Source organism: Carcharhinus amblyrhynchos, chromosome 5 (genome assembly GCF_965287045.1).
Source record: "Carcharhinus amblyrhynchos chromosome 5, sCarAmb.v2.hapA, whole genome shotgun sequence".
Taxonomy (NCBI): domain Eukaryota; kingdom Metazoa; phylum Chordata; class Chondrichthyes; order Carcharhiniformes; family Carcharhinidae; genus Carcharhinus; species Carcharhinus amblyrhynchos.
Window position 1 is genome coordinate 97235220 of NC_137328.1, and position 22731 is coordinate 97257950.

The following is a 22731-nucleotide window of genomic DNA, read 5'->3' on the forward strand; positions in this document are numbered from 1 at the left end:
CTAAGCTGAACCATTACCACTAACAATTTGTCCAGTTTACCAAATCTTGCAAAAAGTTTGTCAAATTTTTATATGGTTTGTCCAGATGTAGTAGATCTCAAGATAACAACATGACTATTTTGAGTTTGCATCAATTATGACTAAGGGCATGTGACCCTCAGTTGGTCCTGCAAAATCTATATACAGTTGTTGCCATGGCATTTTAAGTCACTGTCAAGGGTGGAAAGGAGACAAAGGTGGTGTATTTCTTATTCATGCACAGGATTGACACTTTCCCACTTTTTCTTCTGTCTGAGCATCCGGCCACCAATAATAGCTATGTGCTAATTCCTTCATTCAGACTATGCCAGCATGTCCTCATACAGTTATTCAAGAACTCTTCCCCATGGACCAAGAGGAATGATCACTCAGATTCCCCACAGTAGATATCCACCTTGGACATCAATTCAAGATTTCTTGACCCTTGTTTTCAAATCAGGATTTGTATGATTTGATTTGATTTATTATTGTCACATGTATTGGCATACAGTGAAAAGTATTGTTTCTTGCGCACTATACAACAAAGTATACCATTCATAGAAAAGGAAATGGGAGAGTGCAGAATGTAGTGTTACAGTCATAGCTAGGGTGTAGAGAAAGATCAACTTAATGTATGATGTGTTCTGGCTATTGTTCCTTTTAATACCATATTCATTATCTTCCACTTCACGGGATCATTTCTGATATGTCTCTGACCTTGAGAAACTGACACAAACGAATTATCTACCAGTGAGAAATAAAGAATATGAGCAAAACGAGTCGGTGGCATCTGCTCAGTAGGTAACTAAGTGTGATAATGCATCAGCATTGTCAGGGCACTCTGATTGATGATACTTTATATCATACGAATGTGCAGGAAAGGTCAGTGACAATTTTGCAATTGGATAGCAGCAAATGATGGTATGTCTTTATATAGCCCACAAATGATAGTTAAGGGTCAATGATCAGTCAGTAATGTGAAATGGTGCCCATATAAATAATCATGAAACCTTCCCAAACTAATTATTATATTCAGTGTTTCTTTTTCCAGTTGAACAGAGTTAGATTTAGCACCAGTGAGAACACACAAAACAAAAGCTATTGGTCATTCTTCCCTCAGAGGCACAATATATGAACCAACTGCCCCTACCCCGTAAGGTGAAGTGTCACAAGCAAGCAGTAATGGTGGCTTCAGGTTAAATTGAGCCAATACTTCAGACTTCTGCAAAACATCTTTGACACCTTTGTATGCTTTCTGACATTCTGTTGCCCAGTCCCATGACTGTTTCACATGCAGTATATTATGCAGTGGCTTAAGTAGTGCAGCTAAGTTATGATCACATTTGCTAAAATAATTTACTAATCCCAGAAAGGACCTTGTTTGTTGGACATACTGCTTCTAAAATAACTTTCATCTTTTTAGGTGTTCGATGTATGCTTTTACTATCAATAACATGATCCAAGTACTTGATTGACATCTGCAAAAAGTCACAATTATCTTTCTTGATATTCAGACCATGTGCCTGAAGATGCTCGAATGTTGATTCAAAATTATTCAAGTGCTCTTGTTCACTGGACCCTGTAATTAGAATATCAACCAGATAACATTGTACACCAGTGAGACCACTTAAAATCGGATCCATCAATCTTTAGAATGGAATAGGGTTGGTATGGATGTAATTCCTAAACCAAAAGGCAATCTTTTGTAACAAAAAAATCTTCATGTGTAACAATGGTTGAGATTCAGCAGCAACAATTAGCTGTAAATATGTTTGTTAAAAATTAATCTTGCTGAATTTTTGCCCTCCTGACAACCAGCAAACAAAGTGGATATTGATCAGCTCACAACACTGGATTAATGGTCCACCAGAAATTAATCACCACAAATATAAACTGAACCATCTAGTTTCATTACAAGTATGGTGGGGTTGGCCCAGCAACTCATTGTAACTGGCTCTACCATGCCATGTTTATAAGTCAAAGTTCTTTCACCATAGGATGAATTGCATGTGGCACTGCTCTTCCTTTGAGACTCCTTAGTTGAGCATTAGGCATTATCTTGAGTTTCATCTGAACTCACTTCATTGAGTCACGCGTCAAGTGTATCTTCGAAAACACTTCTGTATTTATCCAGAAGGTGGTTTATGTTTGCTTTGGCATTGATCAATCTGTTACCAGAACTCCAGTGAAGTTTTATTTCCTCTAACCATGATCTTCCAGATAAAGATGGAAAATTACCATGGACCACATAGAAACGCAACTGTACTGTTGGTTGATTCAGCTCTTTGTTGATCATGATGTAACCTTTTAAGACCACAATCTCTTCCATATATATCCTTAAAATCTGATCAACTGGTTTTAAAGGAAATTGTTTCAGCTTTTGTTGGTATGTAGTCTCAGGAATTAAAGATACGGCAGCACTAGTATCAACTTCCATCCTAATAGATTGTCCACTTAACCTCAGAATCATCTGAATGGAAAAGTGGTCTTCCTCATCTTTCTGGACATTCTTTTCTTCTCAGTTGTAATTGCTTTCTTCCACATTGTGAATGTAACTTGTTCTTCTTCTTGAAGATACTTAGATGATTCTTCTGAATATTGTTCTCCGGAGAAGTTGGTCTATCCTAACTGGTTTTTGCAGTTTGATCCATTTTGACAAAGTTCTTGCATTGACTATCCTTCCACATTCACTCGCTGAATGGTCCATTTTGGTACATCTGTGACATGTTTTATGTTTTTTTGACTTATGGGAAGTTCCCGACTTGCGAATCTTCATTCCTGCACCAAACTAGACAATCTATGAAAGTACCTTCTAACAATTCACCACATTCACGGGGTGATCTTACAACCTCTTCCCACCCAACTTTTGACGAGGCAAGGTGATAAGATTGGATGGGAGGCGAAAAATCAGAAATGTGTCAGAATGGCACCTTGGCTCTGAAGACCATAACATTTTCTTTTGTTTAGAAAATGTGGAGGAACAGAATTACAGGAAAGCTAATTAACTTTTAATAGCAAAAAAAGTGAACATTTTGACTGTAATACAATGCTCCTTCACTTCCCCCTTACCTTCACAAATGTGCACAGATTTTAAGGATAATACCCCCTCCCCTTGAAACTCTCAATCAATCACCTGTGAATTTCTCCTCAAATGCTCCCAGATGATTGTCACAAATGTTTCAAATCTCTGCCATCAAAAAGACACACTTGAAAATCTTTCAGCCAATACTTTCCATGAGCTATTGTCATCAAGAATCCATCTCCACGTTTTCCAAATCTCATTTCAGCATTTCCTTGGTCTTGAATTGCCAAAGCATCCAAATCTCTACTACTCAGTCCCCAACAGAATACTTTTTTTTCCCCAAAGGCTGTAAATCAAGAATACCAAACTTACGATTGCATCCAATCTCTGGCTTTTCTCTAGCTGATTTCATCGAAATCTGTCTTCATCTTCAGTGACTAGTGCTCTGTTCCAATGTCAGTTTCCTTTATTCCTTTAACTTAAGACTTCCTTGAAATTTCTCCCCATTTCTCTAGTTTCCTTAATTAGCTGTTCTTTAGGTTTTTGGTATTGGTTTCCTTGTTCCTTAATATATTTTGTGGCTATTCTTTTGGCAAAGCTGAGAGAGAAGATCCCTCTCACACTGTAAGGCTGCTTTTACTCTGCTTCCAGTTAAAATTACACTCAAAAAGGACTTTGGTGCAATACGAAAACGTGCTTCAGGCTCAATATATGGCAGGGAGTGGGTCTTTGTTAATATGGTAATATACTGAAATGTATTTAAATTGGGAATGTGAACCTGATTACATTGCTGGCGAAGGGTGATGAAAATCACCGGTGAGATCCATGGCTTCTAGGTTTTGCCAGCCTTGAGCTTAGGCCGACACTTCCATGGACAGTGAGTGTGGACTCAAGGTCGTCCTCTATAAATAAATTTTCTATCATTCCATCACACCAGCAATATTGTAAATATCTTTGGGAAATTATACTTGTAAGATTAGATCATTTGAGTTCTCAATCATGAATTAGTTAGAAGATGATCAGTGAACATTGTGCAGAGCTCTGCTGAAAAATCTGCACTTGCACGGCGTTTGTAACTCCTCATTGTTCAGATATCCTATACACAGTAGCTCTGCAATTTGTTTCAAAGACCATCTAAACCATAGGTGTTTTCTGGACTATAGTGAAAATCATACCAGACTATGGTCAAAAATAACATTAATCCTTTGATGCCAAATATAACTCTTGTGTTGGATGATTTTTTTCTGCATTTCTCTTTGAGTAGAAACTAATAAACCCCTATAAATAGGATTTTTAATTTTTTCATCAAACAGAAATTACTGTTGCATTCTTCAGTACCATAGTGTATCTGAATGTGTTGATCCATTGAGGTGATTTGGGATACACAAGCACCAGGAGTAGTAGACCTTCAGATCCGCTGACCCTGCTCTGCCATTCAGTATGATCATGGCTTCAACTCCATTTTCCCACCTGCTCCCTCTATCCTTTAATTCCCTGAGACATCAAAAATCTGTCTATGTCAGCCTGAAATGCACTGAACAATGGAGTATCCACAACTCTCTGGTTTAAAGAATTAAGAATCCATTGAGTGAAGGAAGTTGGGACATCTTGTTGAAGTTGTACAAGACATTGGTAAGGCCACACTTGGAATACTGTGTGCAATTCTGGTCACCCTATTATAGAAAGAATATTAGTAAACTAGAAAGAGTGCAGAAAAGATTTATTAGGATGTCACCAGGACTTGATGGATTGAGTTATAAGAAGAGGCTGAATAGACTGGGACTTTTTTCTGTGGAGTATGGGAGGCTGAGGAGTGACCATATAGAGGTCTATAAAATAATGAGGGGCATAGACAAAGTAGATAGTCAATATCTTTTCCCAAAGGTAGGGGAGTCTAAAACTAGAGGGCATAGGTTTAAGATGAGAGGGGTGAGATACAAAAGTGTCCAGAGGGGCAATTTTTTCACACACAGGCTGGTAAGTATCTGGAACAAGCTGCCAGAGGTAGGAGTAGAGGCAGGTACAATTATGTCTTTTAAAAAGCATTTAGGTAGTTAAATAGGTATGATGGGTATAGAGGGATATGGGCCAATTGGGATTAGTTTAGGGGTTTTAAAAAAAAGGGCAGCATGGACAAATTGGGTCGAAGGGCCTGTTTCCATGCTGTAAACCTCTATGATTCTGTCTCAGGCTAAACGATTGACCCCTTTGAGACGGTGCCCACATGTTTTGGATTCCCTAACCAGTGGAAACAATCTCAATGCCTAAGCTTGTCAAGTCCCTTCAAAATCTTGATAGATTTCAATGAGTTCATCATTTATCCTTCTAAACTCCAGAGAATAAAGGCTCAATTTACTCAGCCTCTCATCATAGGGCAAGCTCCTCATCCTAGGGGTCAATTCAGTGAACCTTCATTGTCTCCAGCAACTCTGCCCATTTCATAGGTACATACTTAGTCAGGTTTCTTGCCTGTACTGCCGCCAGTGCAAGTATATCCTTCCTTCAATATGAAGGCCAAAACTTCACACAGTAGTCCAGATGTGGTCTCACCAAAGTCCTGTATGATAGTAGCAAAATTTTATTCCTGTACTCCAGTTCCTTTGCAATAAAGGCCAACATATCTTTTACCTTTTGAATTGCTTGCTGTACCTACATGCTAACTTTATGCATTCCTTGTATAGGTGCACCCAAGTGTCTCTGATCATCAACATTTACATGTTCCACACATTTTATGAAATATATTACAGCAAAGTAGTAGGCACAGGCTGAGAGATCGTTTTTGTAATCGCTTAATTCGTGTATATTAATTATACAGAAATCTGTATGTCGTAACATTATCCCATGCAGTGAATATTTGGTCTTTGTCCAGAACAATGCATAATTCTTTCATTGTTCCTATTTAATTGTGCATTTCAATTAGTCCTGATTGCAGGCATCGCCAAACTGTTTTTGTTAAAACTCTACATTACTTTGTTGGCATAATTAGAGTGAATATTTTTCAGTCCTTTGTCATTCATATGCAATTACATTCAAAGATATAATGAATGTGTGCGTCAAGAATGTATTAGCCCAGATTTTGCTAACTCTACTGCACAAAGATAAGGCAGGATTATGTGGAAATGGATGATGTTCTGCACTCCCACAGCTCCCCCCAAAAACAGTGCTGAGATTGTGTTCCCGTGCACTTGCTGGTAGTTAGCATCAGTGGATGTAGTTTTGTCCATTATTTCATTCTCCCAATAATTTGGAATTGTTGATTCTGACCATTGGCTTGCTGTGCAGGACACAGGATTAAGTATGCCTCTGTGAAATGGACATTCAGAGTTGCTGAATGCCAATAAGAATTTTGAAGGTCTTAGACTAAACACAGCAACGGAAAAAACAATGCATTTTAGACATTTTTTCATTTTTTTTGTTGGAACAAGTGCTCTAATGTGCTGTTGTGCCATCTATAGTAAACAATATTTCACCTTAACATCATTACTAGTGCTAAAGACTTTGGAAGAGGAGAAAAACCTATGGAGGGATTATTTTCCTTTAATATTTGGTATGATGTGTGCTTAAAATGCGCTGGAATCTGCGAGTATTTGTTGCCTGTCCCCAATTTATCTTGAACTGAGAGGCTTTCCAGCCCATTACAGAGGGCAGTTTAAGAGTCCGCCGCATTTCTGTAGGCCTGGAGTCACATGTAAGCCAGACCAGTTAAAGATGATAAGTTTCTTTTCCTAAAGTATATCAGTGAACCAGATGGGTTTTCACAACTATCGATGATATTGTCATAATCACCATTACTTAGATTATATTCCAGACTAATTAATTCAAATTAATTTTATCCAGCTGCCTTATTGGGATTTGAACCCATGTCCCCAGAGCTTTACCCTAGGCCTCTGAATTTCTCGTCCAGTGACATTACCACTGCACCACCGTCTCCCCACAGTGCCAGCTTATTGCAGCTTCATGCAACATGAATGATGGTTGGGTGTTGTCATTGTGACCGATGATACAGAGATAGTGATCACTGTTTTATGATGCATTATCTGTTCCTTTGGCATTTATATGCACACCATTGTGCACAAATTAAACCTGATTATATGTTTTACAATTTGCTAAACCTTTTGGTTTGATTGCCTCAAGTGATTTACTCTGGTCCTTCACTAGTTGGTATTTGATCCATCTGTGGGTCCTTTCCTACTAAAGACTATGATCCTGAAATTACACTATAGGATATTACTGTATGAATGCTTAACTTGCACCTATAAACATCCTTTCTCCATTAAATTAACAGCTGTCCTTTTAGGATCGAGACCAGGAGATTTTTTTTTCTCCTGAGGCTTGTGTGACTTTGGAACTCTACCTCAGGAGGTGGGTTATTGACTTTTAAGATGGAGGTGAATAGATTCTTTTTAGGAAGTCAAAGGAGTTGATAGGAATGTGGAATTCAAAACACAAACACATCAGCATTGGACAGGCTTGTGGGGACAAATTGCCAATTCTCCTATTTTGCCTGTTTGTACACATCAGTCCATTTAAATGAAAAGATTCAGGCTCATATGTGTTGTGATTTCTCTGGAGGCCCCATAGATTCTGCTGTAATTTCCCTCTGCATTGATCAAGAATGCAGTTATTCCCTGAGCATGTAACTGAGATGAAAAGAGACATGGACTTTTGCAACAGTTCTTTGCCCAGTCTAAATTTTGTGCTATTTTCTGAGTAGTTTTGAAAGTGGAGAACTTCAGTTGATAAAGACAGAAGTGTTGAAATCGTACATCAATATGAATTTTTTTTTCAATGTGCTACTTGTATCTTTTTCTTGAGTTTCTACCAGCTTAATCACTTAAGTAGGCCTTTTGAGTTTACTTCCAGTCTGCCCAGGCTGGAAGACCTAATTACAGGATACCAGTATCCTGCTCTCACTCCAAACAGACAAAATGAAATGCTGCAGGTCTGAAAGAAGAACAGAAAATGTTTAAAGCACATAGCAGGCCAGTTAGCAGCTGTAAAAGAAAAAGAAAGATTAGAATATTCCAGTTGTCTTTAACTGATAACCTTTAATATGATGAAGGGTATACATAACCTGTCCTTTGTCTTTTTCCCTTAAAAGATTTTCATCCTGAAGATGTTTAAAAATTACAGACATTTCCTCTTCTGATGTTCTCTGATATATAAGAATAAATATTTGCTTAGGCAGCAGCACTGCTGGAAGTGTGACCACATGGGACTGCTACAGTCACTTTGCTCTTGTGACAATCTAATCTCACATTCTGGGCTCTTGGGTATTTTCATAAGAGGGCAGAAGCTTACAGCAGCTAAAAATTAAGAATCTCACTTCTGACCCGTGTTGTTGTGTTGCTTTTGGAAGTTGGGAAATAGGATTGTGGACCCCATTAGATGGCAGTGGCAGAAATTGCAGTACCAGACATTGTAATTTGATGTAATTTATCTCCTGTGTTTTTGTCAGTGCCAATGCTGAAGACAGACAGTCATCAAAGAGACGAAAACTTAAAATTTGCCTTCCAAATAACTGGAGTAACTCTTTACCCTGATTTGCTTTATTGTTTCTAGAGATAATCCAGAGGGAGACCCTGCTACATGTTTCAGTGAGATTAGGTCTTTATAAATTCACTCAGTTTCTGCTGTGCAAACCTGGTGGTACCCAAGCTGTCATGGTGCCCAATGAGGAAGGAATAACACCCGTGGACTTAGCTTTGCAGAACAGGATGCAATGCCTTGCTGACCTTTTCAAAAAGTAAGTACCTGATATGAAAGAGGTCCGTCTTCCGGTTCTAACGTTACAGCATTTATTTTTAATTTCATTACTACAGTGAAATTAAATTTCAGTACTACAGTACATAGTGGCACAGTGGTCAGCATTGCAGCCTCAAAGCGCCAGGAACCCAGGTTCAATTCCGGTCTTGGATGACTGTCTGTGCGATATCTGCACATTTTCCCCCTGTCTGCATGGGTTTCATCCGGATACTTCTGTTCCCTTCCACAGTCCAAAGATGTGCTGGTTAGGTGGATTGGCCATGCTAAATTGTCCCTTAATGTCCAAAGATATGTAGATTTGGGGGATTAGTGGGGCTACAAGGATAGGGTGGAGTTGGGACAGAGTAAGATGCTGTGTCAGAAAGTTGGCGCAGACTCAATGGGCCAAATGGCCTCCTTTTGCATTGTAGGGATTCTATGAAAAAATCTTTTGATTCTGATAAATGTCCAATTAAGTGTATAATGTCTTACATCTAGAATGAAGTGTATGTCAGGGTTGGGACAGAATTGTAGATCACTTTACAAGTGGGAATATATATTTATCAATATCTATAACAGTTGAAGGCTATTTCACTGAACCTGTTAACGTGGGAGAAGCAATGGAGGAGGATGATGTGGTTAACCATGTCAAAAAAACTGCAGAGGTTTGAAAGCATGAGGAGGACAATGTGAGAATATCAGCTAACATCTCTCAAACTTGGGACAGAAAGCAAAGGGGATAATATGGATACCACCTCAGCCTCCAATTAGTTCAAAGCATTTCTGAAAATGCCACGTCTTTTATAGTAGCATTTGCAATACCTGCCTCAAACAAAAATAAGTGGACACTTTTAGATGAAGTCTGGTAAACTTAGCCTGTCTGCTGTCTTGAGCACGTGTAAAAAATTCCATGATGTCAGGTGATAAAGAAGAGAAGTCTCTAGTGTCTTACCCACCACGTATCTCTCAATCAACATTCAGAAAAAAAGACATTGGGTTATGAAGGTTTGCATCTCCTCTATTTGTGGGACATTGCTCTGCACTAATTAACAATATTGCATATCCCTACATTATATCAGTGGTAACCTCACTGACTATGAAGCTCTTTAGGAATTTGTGAAAGTTAATGTAAATTGAAGTTCTTTCCTTTTTTTTCCTGTTTTGAATTGTTCAAGATAACTAGTTAAAGCTATTGCAAAAGAGGGGTACAATGAAATTCACATTGTTTCGCTTTTTTCTGTCATAGTATTGAAAATTCCCAAGCAACTCTCTCAGTCAGAATTTCTAAGACTTATGGGGATAGCCACATTCTACAGAAGTGTATTAATGGACCAAACACTTTCATACTGACCATGGAAAACAAGATAGGGCACTCATTGGAGTCAGATATTCTACTTCTGCAGAGATATATACAGGATGCTAACTTAGAAAATGCGGTAAGTTGAAAATATCTTCCTGCAATTTAAATCTGTTACCACTATTAATGGGAGTATAAGTATGGTGTCTCCTGAATATTGATGGACATTCACAAGCGTGGCTCAGTATAAGTTTTTCCATCTAGATTTAGATACTAATAAGGAGGGAGAAATTAGAGTATGAAAAAAAAATGCCAGGAACATAAAAACAAATAATAAGAGCTCCTACAGGGTATTTTAGAATGAAAGGTGTATTAAGTGAGTGTTGATTCTCCAGAGAACGAATCTGGGGTATTAATCATGTAAAACAAAAAAATGTTGGGTGAATTGAACAGATATTTTGTGTCTGTCTTCACAGTCAAGGATACAAATGCCATTCTAGAAATAATTATGAATCAGGAGGCGAAAAGAAGGGAGGAAAATAATTATCACCAAGGAGAGGGCACTTAGAAAATGGTCCTGATGAACTTCATCCCAGGATTTTAAAAGAACTGACGAAAGATGCATTCATTTCAATTTTCCAAAATTCCCTACATCCTGGAAGGTTCCATCAGATTGGAAAATAGAAAATGTAATTCCCCTTCAAAAAAAGAGGCAATAAAAAGTAGGAAACAACAGGTCAGTCAGCTTAACATCTGTCATAGGGAAAATTCTGGAATCTGTTATTGAAGTTATAGAAAATCTCAATGCAATCAAGCAGAATCAATATGGTTGTGTGAAAGGAAAATCATATTTGACAAGTTCATTGTTTGTTACTTCCTTAATAACACCAATGTGGATAAAGGGGAACCTATGGAGGTGGTGTTCTTAGATTTGCAGGAAGCATTTGAGAAGATGCCACATCATTGGTTACTGCATAAATTAAGACCTCACGGTTTTGGGGATAAGATATTAGTTGGGATAGAGGATTGGTTAGCTAACAGGGAGGAGAGAGTAGGCATAAATGGGTCATTTTAAGGTTGGCCTCATGTAGACAGCTACAGTGCTTAGTGTTGGGACCTCAACTATTTGCAATCTATCAATGAACTGAATGAAAGGAATGAATGTATGGTTACTAAGTTTGCTGATGATGCCAAGGTAGGTAGCACAAAAATATATGAAGAGGACATAAGGAGTCTGCAAAAGAATATAGATAGGTTAAGTGAATGGACAAAATTTGGCAGATGGCATATAAGGTAGAGAAAATGTTAACTTGTCCACTTTGGCATGAAAAATAAAGTGGCATATTCTTGAAATGGGGAGAGATTGCAGAACTCTGCACTACAGAGGGTCTCTGTGAAGAGAGATTGAGTAGACTGGGTCTGTACTCGTTAGAATTTAGAAGGCTGATGGGGGGATCTTATAGAGACTTACAAGATAAGGGGCTAGATAGGGTAGAGGTAGAGAAATTCTTCCTGCTTAGAAAGGATAGCATAACTAGAGGGCACAGCCTCAAAATAAGGGGGGCGGTTTAGAATGGAGTTGAGGAGGAACTTCTTCACTCAAAGGGTGGTGAATCTCTGGAATTCTCTGCCCATTGAAGTGGTGGAGGCTACCTCGCTGAATATATTTAAGTCACGGGTAGATAGATTTCTGATAGACAAGGGAATTAAGGGTTATGGAGAGAAAGCGGGAAAGTGGAACTGATTCACTTCAGATCAGCCATGATCTTATTGAATGGCAGGGTAGGCTCGAAGGGCTAGATGGCCTACTCCTGCTCCTATTTCTTATGTTCTTATGTTCTGTGCCCTGGTACTTGAATCACAAGAAGTTGGTATGCAGATACAGTAAGTTATTAAGAAGGCAAATAGAATGTGGTCATTTTTGCATAGGAATGGAATATAGAAGTAGGGATGTTTTGCCACAGAGCATTGGTGAGCTACTGTGTATAGTTTTGGTGTTACTTAAGAAAGGACGCAATTGCATTGGAATAAATTCAGAGAAGGTTCACTTGGCTGATTCCTGAGATGAGGGGATTACCTTTTGAGGAAAGATTTACAAGTTGGCCCATATATATCAAAAGCATCAGAGGTGATCTTATAGTTTTAATTTATTAATTTTCTTTTTTAAAAAATCATTCATGGAACATATAGGAACACTGAGGGGACTTGACAGGGTGGTACAGAGGCACAGTGGTTAGCACAGCTGCCTCTCAGCGCCAGGAACTCAGGTTCAATTCCCATCTCAGGTGACTATCTGTGTGGAGTTTGCATGTTATCCCCATGTCTGCATGGGTTTCCTCTGGGTGCTCTGGTTTCCTCCCACAGTCCAAAGATATGCAGGTTAGGTTGATTGACCATGCTAAATTGCCCCTTAGTGCATTGGGGATTAACAGGGTAAATACTTGGGGTTACAGGATAGGGCCTGGGTGAGATTGTGGTCAGTGCAGAGTCAATGGGTTGAATGTCCTCCTTCACTGTAGGGATTCTATGATTCTATGACTTGCGAGATGATGCATTTTGGAGGATCAAATTTAGGTGTGAGTTTTATTGTAAATGGCAGAATCCTTAGGAACATTAACATAGAATGATGGCCTAGGGTATTATCGCTAGACTATTAATCCAGAAACTCAACTAATGTTCTGTGGACCCAGATTCGAATCATGCCATAGCAGAGGGTGGAATTTGAATTCAATAAAAAATCTGGAAGTAAGAAACCATTGTCGATTGTTGGAAAAACCCATCTGGTTCACTAATGTTCTTTGGGGAAGGAAATCTACCACCCTTACCTGGTCTGGCCTACATGTGACTCCAGAGCCACAGCAATGTGGTTGACTCACTGCTGTATTCCAAGGGCAACTAGGGATGGGGGCAATAAATGCTGACCAGCCAGTGATGCCCACGATCTATGAATGGATAAAAAAAAACAGAGGACTCTGGTTATGCAGGTCTACAATTCCATAAAAGTGGCAACACAGTGGTCAAGGTGATTTAGAAGGCATGCAATCTGGTCCAAATGGATCAGGCTGAGTTTTGATGCCCACCATGGGTGGGCATCAGAATTCTTGGCATTTGCTGTCAGGCTGAAACTAAAGAATGGCTGAAGTATTGCCAGTTGCAAAGGAATGGATGGATACCAAAAAGATTGATCAGTTTTAAGAGAGGACAGGGAGGAGGTAATCCATTTTGCAGTTCTACACTTTTGAAAACTGCTTTTGATATCGAGCTCAAACCAGTCAATTGAACAGAATAGCTTGATTTCCAGAACAGAAGATGCCCCATCCAGGTTGTTAATATCAACACCCTTTTCAAAAATAAGTTTTAAGTTTATTTATTAGTGTATCAAGTAGGCTTACATCAACACTGCAATGAAGTCACTGTGAAAATCTCTTAGCTGCCACATTCCAGCACCTGTTCGGGTATACTGAGGGAGAATTTAGCACGGCCGTTGCACCTAACCAACAAGTCTTTTGGACTTTGGGAGGAAACCGGAGCACCCGAAGGGAACCTACACAGACACAGGAAACCATGCAGACTCTACACAGACAGTCGCCTAAGCTGGGAATTGAACCTGGGTCCCTGTCACTGTGAAGCAGTAGTGCTAACCACTGTGCCACCGTGCCGCTGTTGCGAGTGAAAAAGATTCACTCAAGATTTCTGTGGTCAGTGAGATTGTGCAATGCACTGAAACAAACCATCCGGCTTATTTAATCTATGCTGGAGATACGTGTAACTTTTTCCACCTTCACTTCATTTACAGCTATCAATGTATCCTTCTGTTCCTTTCTCCCTCGTGTATTTAAACTTCTTGCAGCACCTGTTCGAAAAGGGTTTAACTTGAGCTTTGCCAAGTTCTGAATGATGAAGATATCAGCTTTATTTTTAAACCTTGCTACTTCTGTTCTGTAAAAGTAAAATAACGGATGCTGCATTTTCTATTTTTACTTTTTTTCTGTTTGAGAGCTTCAGCCATAATGGTTTGGCAAATGCTGTTTATCATGGTCCATCACCTGGAAGTCTCCCTCAAAGTCACTCACCATCCTGACTTGGAATTATATCACTGTTTCTTCACCGTCACTGGGTTAAAATCTCTCCCAACAGCACTGTGGATGTACCTACACCACATGGATAGTAGTTCAAGAAAGCAGCTCAACACCACCTTCTCGAGGGCAATTAGGAATGGGCAATAAATGCTGGCCTGGCCAGCATAGCCCACATCCTTTTAATGAATAGTGGCGTGGTGGTACACTGGTTAGCACTGGTGCCTCAGCTTCAGGGACCCGGGTGCAATTCTGGCTTTGGGTGATTGTGCAAACTCTGCACTTCCTCCTCGTGTCTGCATGGGTTTCCTCCGAGTGCTCCAGTTTCCTCCCACAGTTCAAAGATATCTGGCTTAGATTAATTGGTCATGGTAAGTTGCCACATAGGGTCAGGGAATTAGCAGGGTAAATAAGGGGATGGTACCTGGATGCATTGTTGTCAGTGCAGGTTCGATGGATTGAATGGCCTTCTTTTGCACTGTGGGGATTCCATGAAAAAGAAATTCTGCCCAAAGAGACAGCTGGGCTTCATCTGACTGAGGAGTTACATAATGGATGTACTCTCTGGTACCTCTCTGATCTGAGAAGAAGTACTCTTTGATTGATGTTGAAGTAGGTTTGCAGAGCTAATGTCAGATTTTCACTGCTTGATTCCATTTTCACCCACTACAGATAAGCAAATGGGAAAATGATTCATTTTCCATTGAGTTTCACAACGAGTTACACAATAATGGAGAACATTAAATTGCTGAGATTTGAAATACTGACTGTCAGTAAACAATTTTGAGGGAATTTAAAATGCCTAGTTTATATTGTTCAATGTCTGGTTGAAATATTTTTTCAGCAATCATAAAATCATAATTTTATAATATCTGCATGAGATAGTTTCCTTTACCACAATTATTTTACGACACTAAATCAATACCATTAGGCACTTGATGTATTCATAAATTACCTAATGTTAGATGTTGCAGCTTTTGGATTACATTAGATTTGATTAATGCTGTTTAATATTTAGTCATTATTACAGACACTGTTTTTAAAGATAGAGCACTACTTGTAAGGACAATAGCAAAATATTAGGGCTGATTTTTCACTTGTCAAGCCAGGTTGACACAGGGCGAATGGGTGGGTAAATTTGAGATAAAATACTTAGTTTTGTGTTCCCTATGCACTTCTGCCGATTATGTTTGTAATTGCACAGTTGCTGATTATGTTTGTAATTGCACAGTTGCCTGAGTTGTGAGACCGTAAGATATAGGAGCAGAATTAGTCCATTCAGCCCATTGAGTCCACTGCCATTCAGTCATGGCTGATAAATTTCTCAACCCCATTCTACTACCTCTTCCCCATAACCCTCGATCTCCTTGCCAATCAAGAACATATCTGTCTCTAAATACACCCAATGACCTGGCCTACACAGCCTTCTGTGGCAATGAATTCCATTGATTCACCATCCTCTGGCTGAAGAAATTCCTCCTCATCTCAGTTCTAAAGGTTTGTCCCTTTACTCTGATTCTGTGCCCTCAGATCCTAGTCTCTCTTACTAATAGAAACATCTTCCCCATGTCCACTCTATCCAGGCCTTTTAGCATTCAGTCAGCTGAGGCAGAGGCCTCATGATTACATGTAAATTGGAGCTGTATGATACATTTCAGATTCTTGTTGCTGTTTTAACCATAAATGGTATAAATCTGCCTAGTGCTGAACCTGCCAGTAAAAGTGAATGGAACCGGTCATTCGGAACAGCTGAAGCAGTGTTTAAAATTGCACTCGCTTGTAAATAATTGGATCATGGCATCTGTGAGCTTCTGTGCTGTTTGGATTGCCTGAAGAGTTTCTAGCTTCCGCATCAGTTCCTTCTGATATTCTCACTTAATTATCCTCTGTAAACTTGATTGACTTATAGTGGCTGCTGTTATTGCCACATTTCATTTGGGTGGGTGAAGAGGAGCGGCATCAGCAACAGTTGGACCTATTAGAAGACAGCAGGTGAGGAGGTTTGTGGTAGGAATGCAAATATGGCACACGGGATGTGAAAGTCACAAGTCAGTTTCTTGGATCTACCTGAAGAAAAGTAAACAAGGATGCTGTGTTCCTCTCGTCACTTCTGCAGCTGTCTGCAACAGTACGTTTTACTTCCAGAGTTGCCACTGGCTCATTATAGTTTGCTGAAGGAGGCATCTCGCCAATCTTATTTTTGCATTCCAGTGCACCCAGAAACAATCAGCACTTATTTGACACCAAATATTCAAAATTGGAATGAGTTTTTTTTCAATTCATTCATGGCACTGCTGCCTCAGAGCACCAGGGACCCGGGTTCAATTCTGGCCTTGGATAACTGTCTGTGTGGAAATTGCACATTCCCCCACTGTTTGTGTGAGTTTCCTCTGGGTGCTCCGGTTTCCTCCCACAGTCCAAAGATGTGTAGGCTTGGTGGATTGGCTATGCTAAATTGCCTCATAGTGTCAAGGATACAAGCAGCGTGACCATGTAGGGTTGCGGGCCTGGATGGGATCGTTGTCTGTACAGGCTTGATGGGCTGAATGGCCTCCTGTTGCACTGTATGGATTCTATGGGATGTGGGTTTCACTGGCTAAGTTGGCATTTATTGCCCATCCCTACTTGAGCTGGTGGTGGTGAACTGCCTTCTTGTATCCTTGTAGTCCCTGTGATTCAAGAGGGTGGTTAGGGATGGGCAATAAATGTTGGCCAAGCCAGTGACGCCACATCCCTTGAAAGAATAATCAGAACGTTTGGGTAGAGATAGCTGCATACTGTAGGGAGGTTGGGGTGATGCCCCCTGCAGCAAACTGCAGTGAGTCACTGACAAAAGGATTGTGGTGTGGAGCATGGGCTGATCGATTTGTTGGGGAGTGGGGAAAGAAAATAAAGCTCCCAACACTGTAGTCAGCAGTGTTTTGCCATCTTCGACATCAAGTATGATCAAAGGCAAAAGGTGCTCAAAGGCAATCAAAGAACAAACAAAGAACAAATGCACACAAACGTATCAAATGTGCTCAGTAACCTGTATTGAAAAATGCATGGAAATTAAGGCTGAAAATCTCATTTCATTCAGTTTCTTTCATTTAGCCCAGAAGGTCTTCAAACTGTACATTGTTGAGAGTGCAATTAGCATTTAATTCATTGTATTAATTCATTGGTTGCCATTTTTAGAACAAAATATGCAGGATGTGAGACAACCAGCCTTGGCATCTCTGTGCCTTCCTCCTTTCTCTTCCCCCACTCAACACTACCTGGTTCCCTTCCCCCACTTCAATCTCCTCCCCAGTGCCCCCCACCCCCAATCCTCCAAAGACTCCCTCCTTTACTTCTCCAGTCTTGGGCTTTCATCACACTCCACCCGCTCCCCACAATCTCTGGATTCGTACACACACTTTGACACCCCCACAACCCGTCAGTGTTGGAGTTGAAGAGGGTGTGGCGGGGTGAAGAGAGGGAAGGGAGAGGAAGGGTGAAGAGTAAGGGAGAGAGAGAGATGGGATGGGGAGAAAGGAGGGAGGAGGGAGCAGAGGGCGTGAGGAGTGACAGTAGAGAGAGGAGATGGTAGTGTCAAACTGTGCTCACATTCCTGGGTCAGGGCATTAAGCAGGTCACCGATGATTTGTTTTCTGGGGTTGGTCAGTGCAACACCTTCGAACGAGAATTATTGATCTCAACAACCAACTGCAGAGAGCCTGTGGATTTACTCCATTGACTGGCCCCTTCATGTTCAGGGCGATGGATCAGGTTACCAGAACACCAGCCAGCAGCATTTGTCATTAGGAAAAGATAGCAGTCCATTAAAATCCAGCTAGAAGCTGGTCATGGAAAGAGGGTTATGCAGGTTTGTGCATGGCACCCAAATAGTCAACATGGAATAATCCTTTGACATGCAACTATCCTTCCAACACTTCCTGCTGGGGAGCCAGGGATGTTCTCTATGCATGTGGCTTATGATACCCCCTCTGCAACCCTGCCACACCTGAGCAATGTATTATATCAGCTATGTATCTATCAGGGTCATTATGCGGTGTATTATGTGGCTGCTAAACAGAAATTCAGGTTTTGCGTGTTTCTATGGGCTTCACAGGATGTGCTGCATGAAGTACTTGTAATGTCCTAACTATGATATGGAGATGCCGGCGTTGGACTGTTGTAGGCACAGTAAGTAGTCTCACAACACCAGGTTAAAGCCCAACAGATTTATTTGGTGGCACGAGCTTTCGGAGAGCTGCCCCTTCATCAGGTGAGCGGAGGATTGGGTTCACAAACAGGGCCTATGTAGACACAAACTCAATTACAAGATAATGGTTGGAATGTGAGTCTTAATAGGGAATCAAGTCTTTACAGGTGCAGACAATGTGAGTGGAGAGAGGGTTAAAGAGGTGTAAATTGTCTCAAGCCAAGACAGTTAGTGAGATTTTGCAAGTCCCAGGCAAGTCATTAGTGTGACATGAACCCAAGATCCTGATTGAGGCTATCCTCATATGTGCGGAACTTGGCTATCAGTTGCTGCTCTGCGATTCTGCTTTGTCGTGTGCCTTGAAGACTGCCTTGGAGAACGCTTATCCGAAAATCAGAGGCTGAACGTCCTTGACTGCTGAAGTGTTCCCTGACAGGAAGAGAACACTCCTGCCTAGTCTAACTATGTTAAGGGTTGTGGGTTTTAAACAAAAGGAAAAGCTGTGGTTTGCACACGTAAATTCAAACCAACGACAGATTTATTCCTGTAAACGTGCCTGTATGGAGTACAGACTGAAAATAAAACAGCAGCCTGTGCAAACACCCTAAAGACATCAACATCAACTCCTGTGATCAGCTCCATGCAACCTTTTGAAATATGTAACACAGTCCATCACATGAAAATGATGAGCTGCATCCTGCATAACCTCACCTTACAGAGAAGCCTGCATTTGAAAGAGGCAGACTAACAGCAGCAATATCTAACAGACTAGAATAACTGGGGGTGGGGGGAAAGAAGTAGCAGATATAGGAGGGTCAACTCAACACTTTGCAGCAAGTGATGTGAGGCACGAGCGAATTGCTCAGTGATTCCAGTGATGTCATTCCCCTACATGAACAGTCCTTCTTACATCTTTCGCCACTGCCTTCATCCTACTTTAACCAACATTTTAAACAACATTCAGACAATTTTTACAGTAAAGATGCTCTGACAGTGCAGGCTGAGAGCAAATTTGCCAACATCATCAGAGAACGCAGTACGTGCTGTTCCTTCTATGGCATTGTCATTCCATGAACTGGGCCTCATCACTTAGAAAGGAGTGTGGGAGAGTGGATGCTAGAAAATGAGGCTGTGTTAAGATGTCACCAAACTTTTGATTTACCTCTGATACCTGGTTTCTCACTTTGAATCTGTTTACTGCGGCTGTTTCTTTAACTCAGAGCACAAGCTTTTTACTTTAACTTCACCCAATAGGATCTTGTTCAACTTTTTCTTGTTCCTTTTTAACCTCTCTTCCTGAGACATTCTTTTTGTCTCAACTCCCTGGCTCTTAGGCATTCTTTTGTTCTTTTGGGAACTTTGTTTTTTTCCCAACTTCCTGGCCCTGTCCAACCCCCGCCTGGGTCCAGCTTACAACTAAAATCAAAAGTCCTTTCTAACTTAGGGTGATGGCTGGTCACTAAGCAACATTCTAGTCTTTCTTAAACCTTGTTTACTTTTCCGTTGTAAACCATTTAATAACAATGCAGACACCATTGGTTAACATGAAATTGACTAAAGTTTTAACCCTTCCTTACACAGACACACAAAATTGAACATGTTTAAAGCTATATCTTGTTTCTAATACCCACAGATATAGGTGACTTAAAACTACCACTGCTTCAGTGTCTGAGGAGTTGTGAATGGTGCTGAACGTTGTGTAATCATCAATGAATTTCCCCAGTTCTGATTTCCTGATGGAGGGAGGATTAAGCAGCTAAAGATTTTTTTGTTATTCATTTGTGGAACATGGACTTTGCTGGCTAGCCAGCATTTCTTGCCCATCCCGAGTTGCCCGAGAGCAGTTGAGAGTCAACCACATTGCTGTAGCTCTGGCGTCACGTGTAGGCCAGACCGGTTAAAGACGGCAAATTTCCTTCCCTGAAGGACATTAGTGAACCAGATAGGTTTTTCCGACAATTGACAATAGTTTCATGGTCATCAGTAGATTCTTGATTCCAGATTTTTTAAAATTGAATTCACATTCCACGAGCTGCCGTGTGGGATTCAAACTCGGTTCCCCCAGAACATTGGCTAAGTTTCTGGATTAATAGTCTAGTGATAATACCACGAGGCCATCACCTCACCTAAGGTGGTTGCTTGTAGAACTCCCGCAGTGACACCCTGGGAACTGAGATGGCTTATCTCTAACAACCACAACCACCTTTCTTTATGTTAGGGCTCCTTAATAACATGTTCTGTCAAATGCTGTCTTGATGTCAAAAGCAGTCACTCTCGCCTTGCCTCTTTTGCCTATGTTTTGATTAGGTGTGTACTTATGCCAGGAGCTGAATTGCTGTGATGGAATCCAAACTAAACGTCAATTTGCAGGATTTTATTGAGTAAGTGCTGCTTAATAGCACTGTGGATGACATTTTCCATCACTTTGTTGATGATTGAGAGTGGGCTGATGGGGTTGTAATTGGCCAGGCTTCGATTTATCCTGCTTTTTGTGTACAAGATATGCCTGGGTTATTTTCCACATTACTGGATAGATGCCAGTGTTGTATCTGTACTGGAACAGCTTGGCTAGGGCTGTGGCTAATTTTGGAGCAGAGATCTATGGTACAATTGCTGGAACACCATCAGGCCCATAGCCTTTGCAGTATCTAATACCTTTAGCCATTCCTTGATATCCCATGGAGTGAAATGAGTTGACTCAAAACTGGCATCTGTGATGCCAACATGATGGATCCTACTGCTATAACCATGATATATTCTGTTGCAACTTGAAGGCTACTGCTTGGACACAGTGAAGCATATTGTATAAGTTACAAGGAAGTCTTTATTAACAATACTTAACTATGCACATATTGACAGTAGATATGGAGAGGGCGCCATACCAGGTCATTACACATTGTTCCTTGTCTTGAGACTGCTACCAGTTCTAGGTCATGTGCCTTATATCAAATGTGTGGGCAGTAATCTACTCAGCCTCACACTAACCCTTTAGGTACCTAATACTTCTATTACACCTCCCCCAAGTCTTTATCTTCTGGACAGAGACTGATATTAGTTTACTTCCAGTGTGCTTCAAGTCTTGCATTACTACAATTATAGTGAAAGTAGGAAGGAACTTAAGCGTGGAATTAAGAGGGCTAAAAGGGGCCAGGAAATGTCTTTAGCAAACAGAGTAAAGGAGAATCCCAAGGCTTTTTATGCATATATTAGGAGCAAGAGAGTAGCAAGAGAAAGAGGAAACCCACTCAAGGACAAAATAAGGAAGTTATGCATAGAGCTGCAGGAAGTGGGTGAGATCCTTAATGAGTACTTTGTATTGGTATTCACCAAGGAGAAGGATATGATGGATGTTGAGGTCAGGGATAGGTGTATGAACACTCTAGAGAATGTCAAAAACCAAAGGAGGAAATTTTTCGTATCCTGAATTTCATTAAAGTAGACAAGTCCCCAGGGCCAGATGGGATCTATCCCCGGTTGCTGCGGGAGGCAAGGGGAGAAATAGCTGGGGCTGTAACAGATATCTTCACATCCTCTTTGACCACAGGCAAGGTTCCAGAGGACTTGAAAATGTTTTTCCCTTGTTTAAGAAAGGAAGCATGGGTAACCCAGGAAAATATAGGCCAATGATCCTCATGTCAGTGGTGGGGAAGCTTTTGGAGAGATACTGAGGGACAGGATATATGCATATTTGGAAGGAAATGGACTAGTTGGTGACAGGCAGCATGGTTGTCTGCAGGGAAGGTCATGTCTCATAAACTTGATTGAGTTTTTTGAAGCAGTGACAAAGATTATTGATGAGGGAAGGGCTGTGGATGTAGTTTATAAGGACTTTAGTAAGGCATTTGACAAGGTCCCACATGGCAGGTTGTTGCAAAAACTAAAATCACATGATATTTGGGGTGGGCTGGCTAGATGGATACAGAGCTGGCTTGGCTATAGAAGACAGGGAGTAGTGGTGGAAGGGTGTTTTTTAGAATGGAGATTTGTAGCTAGGGGTGTTCTGCAGTGATCAGTTCTGAGTCCTCTTGTTGTTTATAGTATATTTAAATGATATGGAAGATAATGTGAGCGGTCTGATTAGTAAGTTTGTGAATGATATGAAGGTTGGTTGAGTTGCTGATAGTGCCGGGGATTGTCAGAAGATACAACAGGATATAGATAGATTGGAGACTTGGGTACAGAAATGACAGATGGAGTTTAATCCCGATAAATGTGAGGTGATGCATTTTGGAGGATCAAGTTTAGGTGTGAATTATACTGCAAATCCTTAGGAACATTAACATGCAGAGGGATCTGGGCACATTGGTCTACAGTTCCCTAAAAATGGCAACACAGGTGGCTGATGTGCTTAAGAAAACACATGGCATGCTTCATCAGCCAGGGCATT

The 22731-nt window shown here is 40.6% G+C and overlaps 1 protein-coding gene across 4 annotated transcripts in view; it reads left to right on the forward strand.

Annotated features, from left to right (window-relative positions):
• arhgef28a (Rho guanine nucleotide exchange factor (GEF) 28a) overlaps window positions 1-22731 on the forward strand; it is a 393722-nt gene that overhangs the window by 74750 nt on the left and 296241 nt on the right. For all 4 annotated transcript variants that reach the window (XM_080189269.1, XM_080189270.1, XM_080189271.1 and 1 more), the window contains exons 5-6: window positions 8603-8786; window positions 10032-10221. In XM_080189269.1, the coding sequence (XP_080045395.1) occupies window positions 8603-8786; window positions 10032-10221 (374 nt within the window). The remainder of the gene's footprint in view (window positions 1-8602; window positions 8787-10031; window positions 10222-22731) is intronic.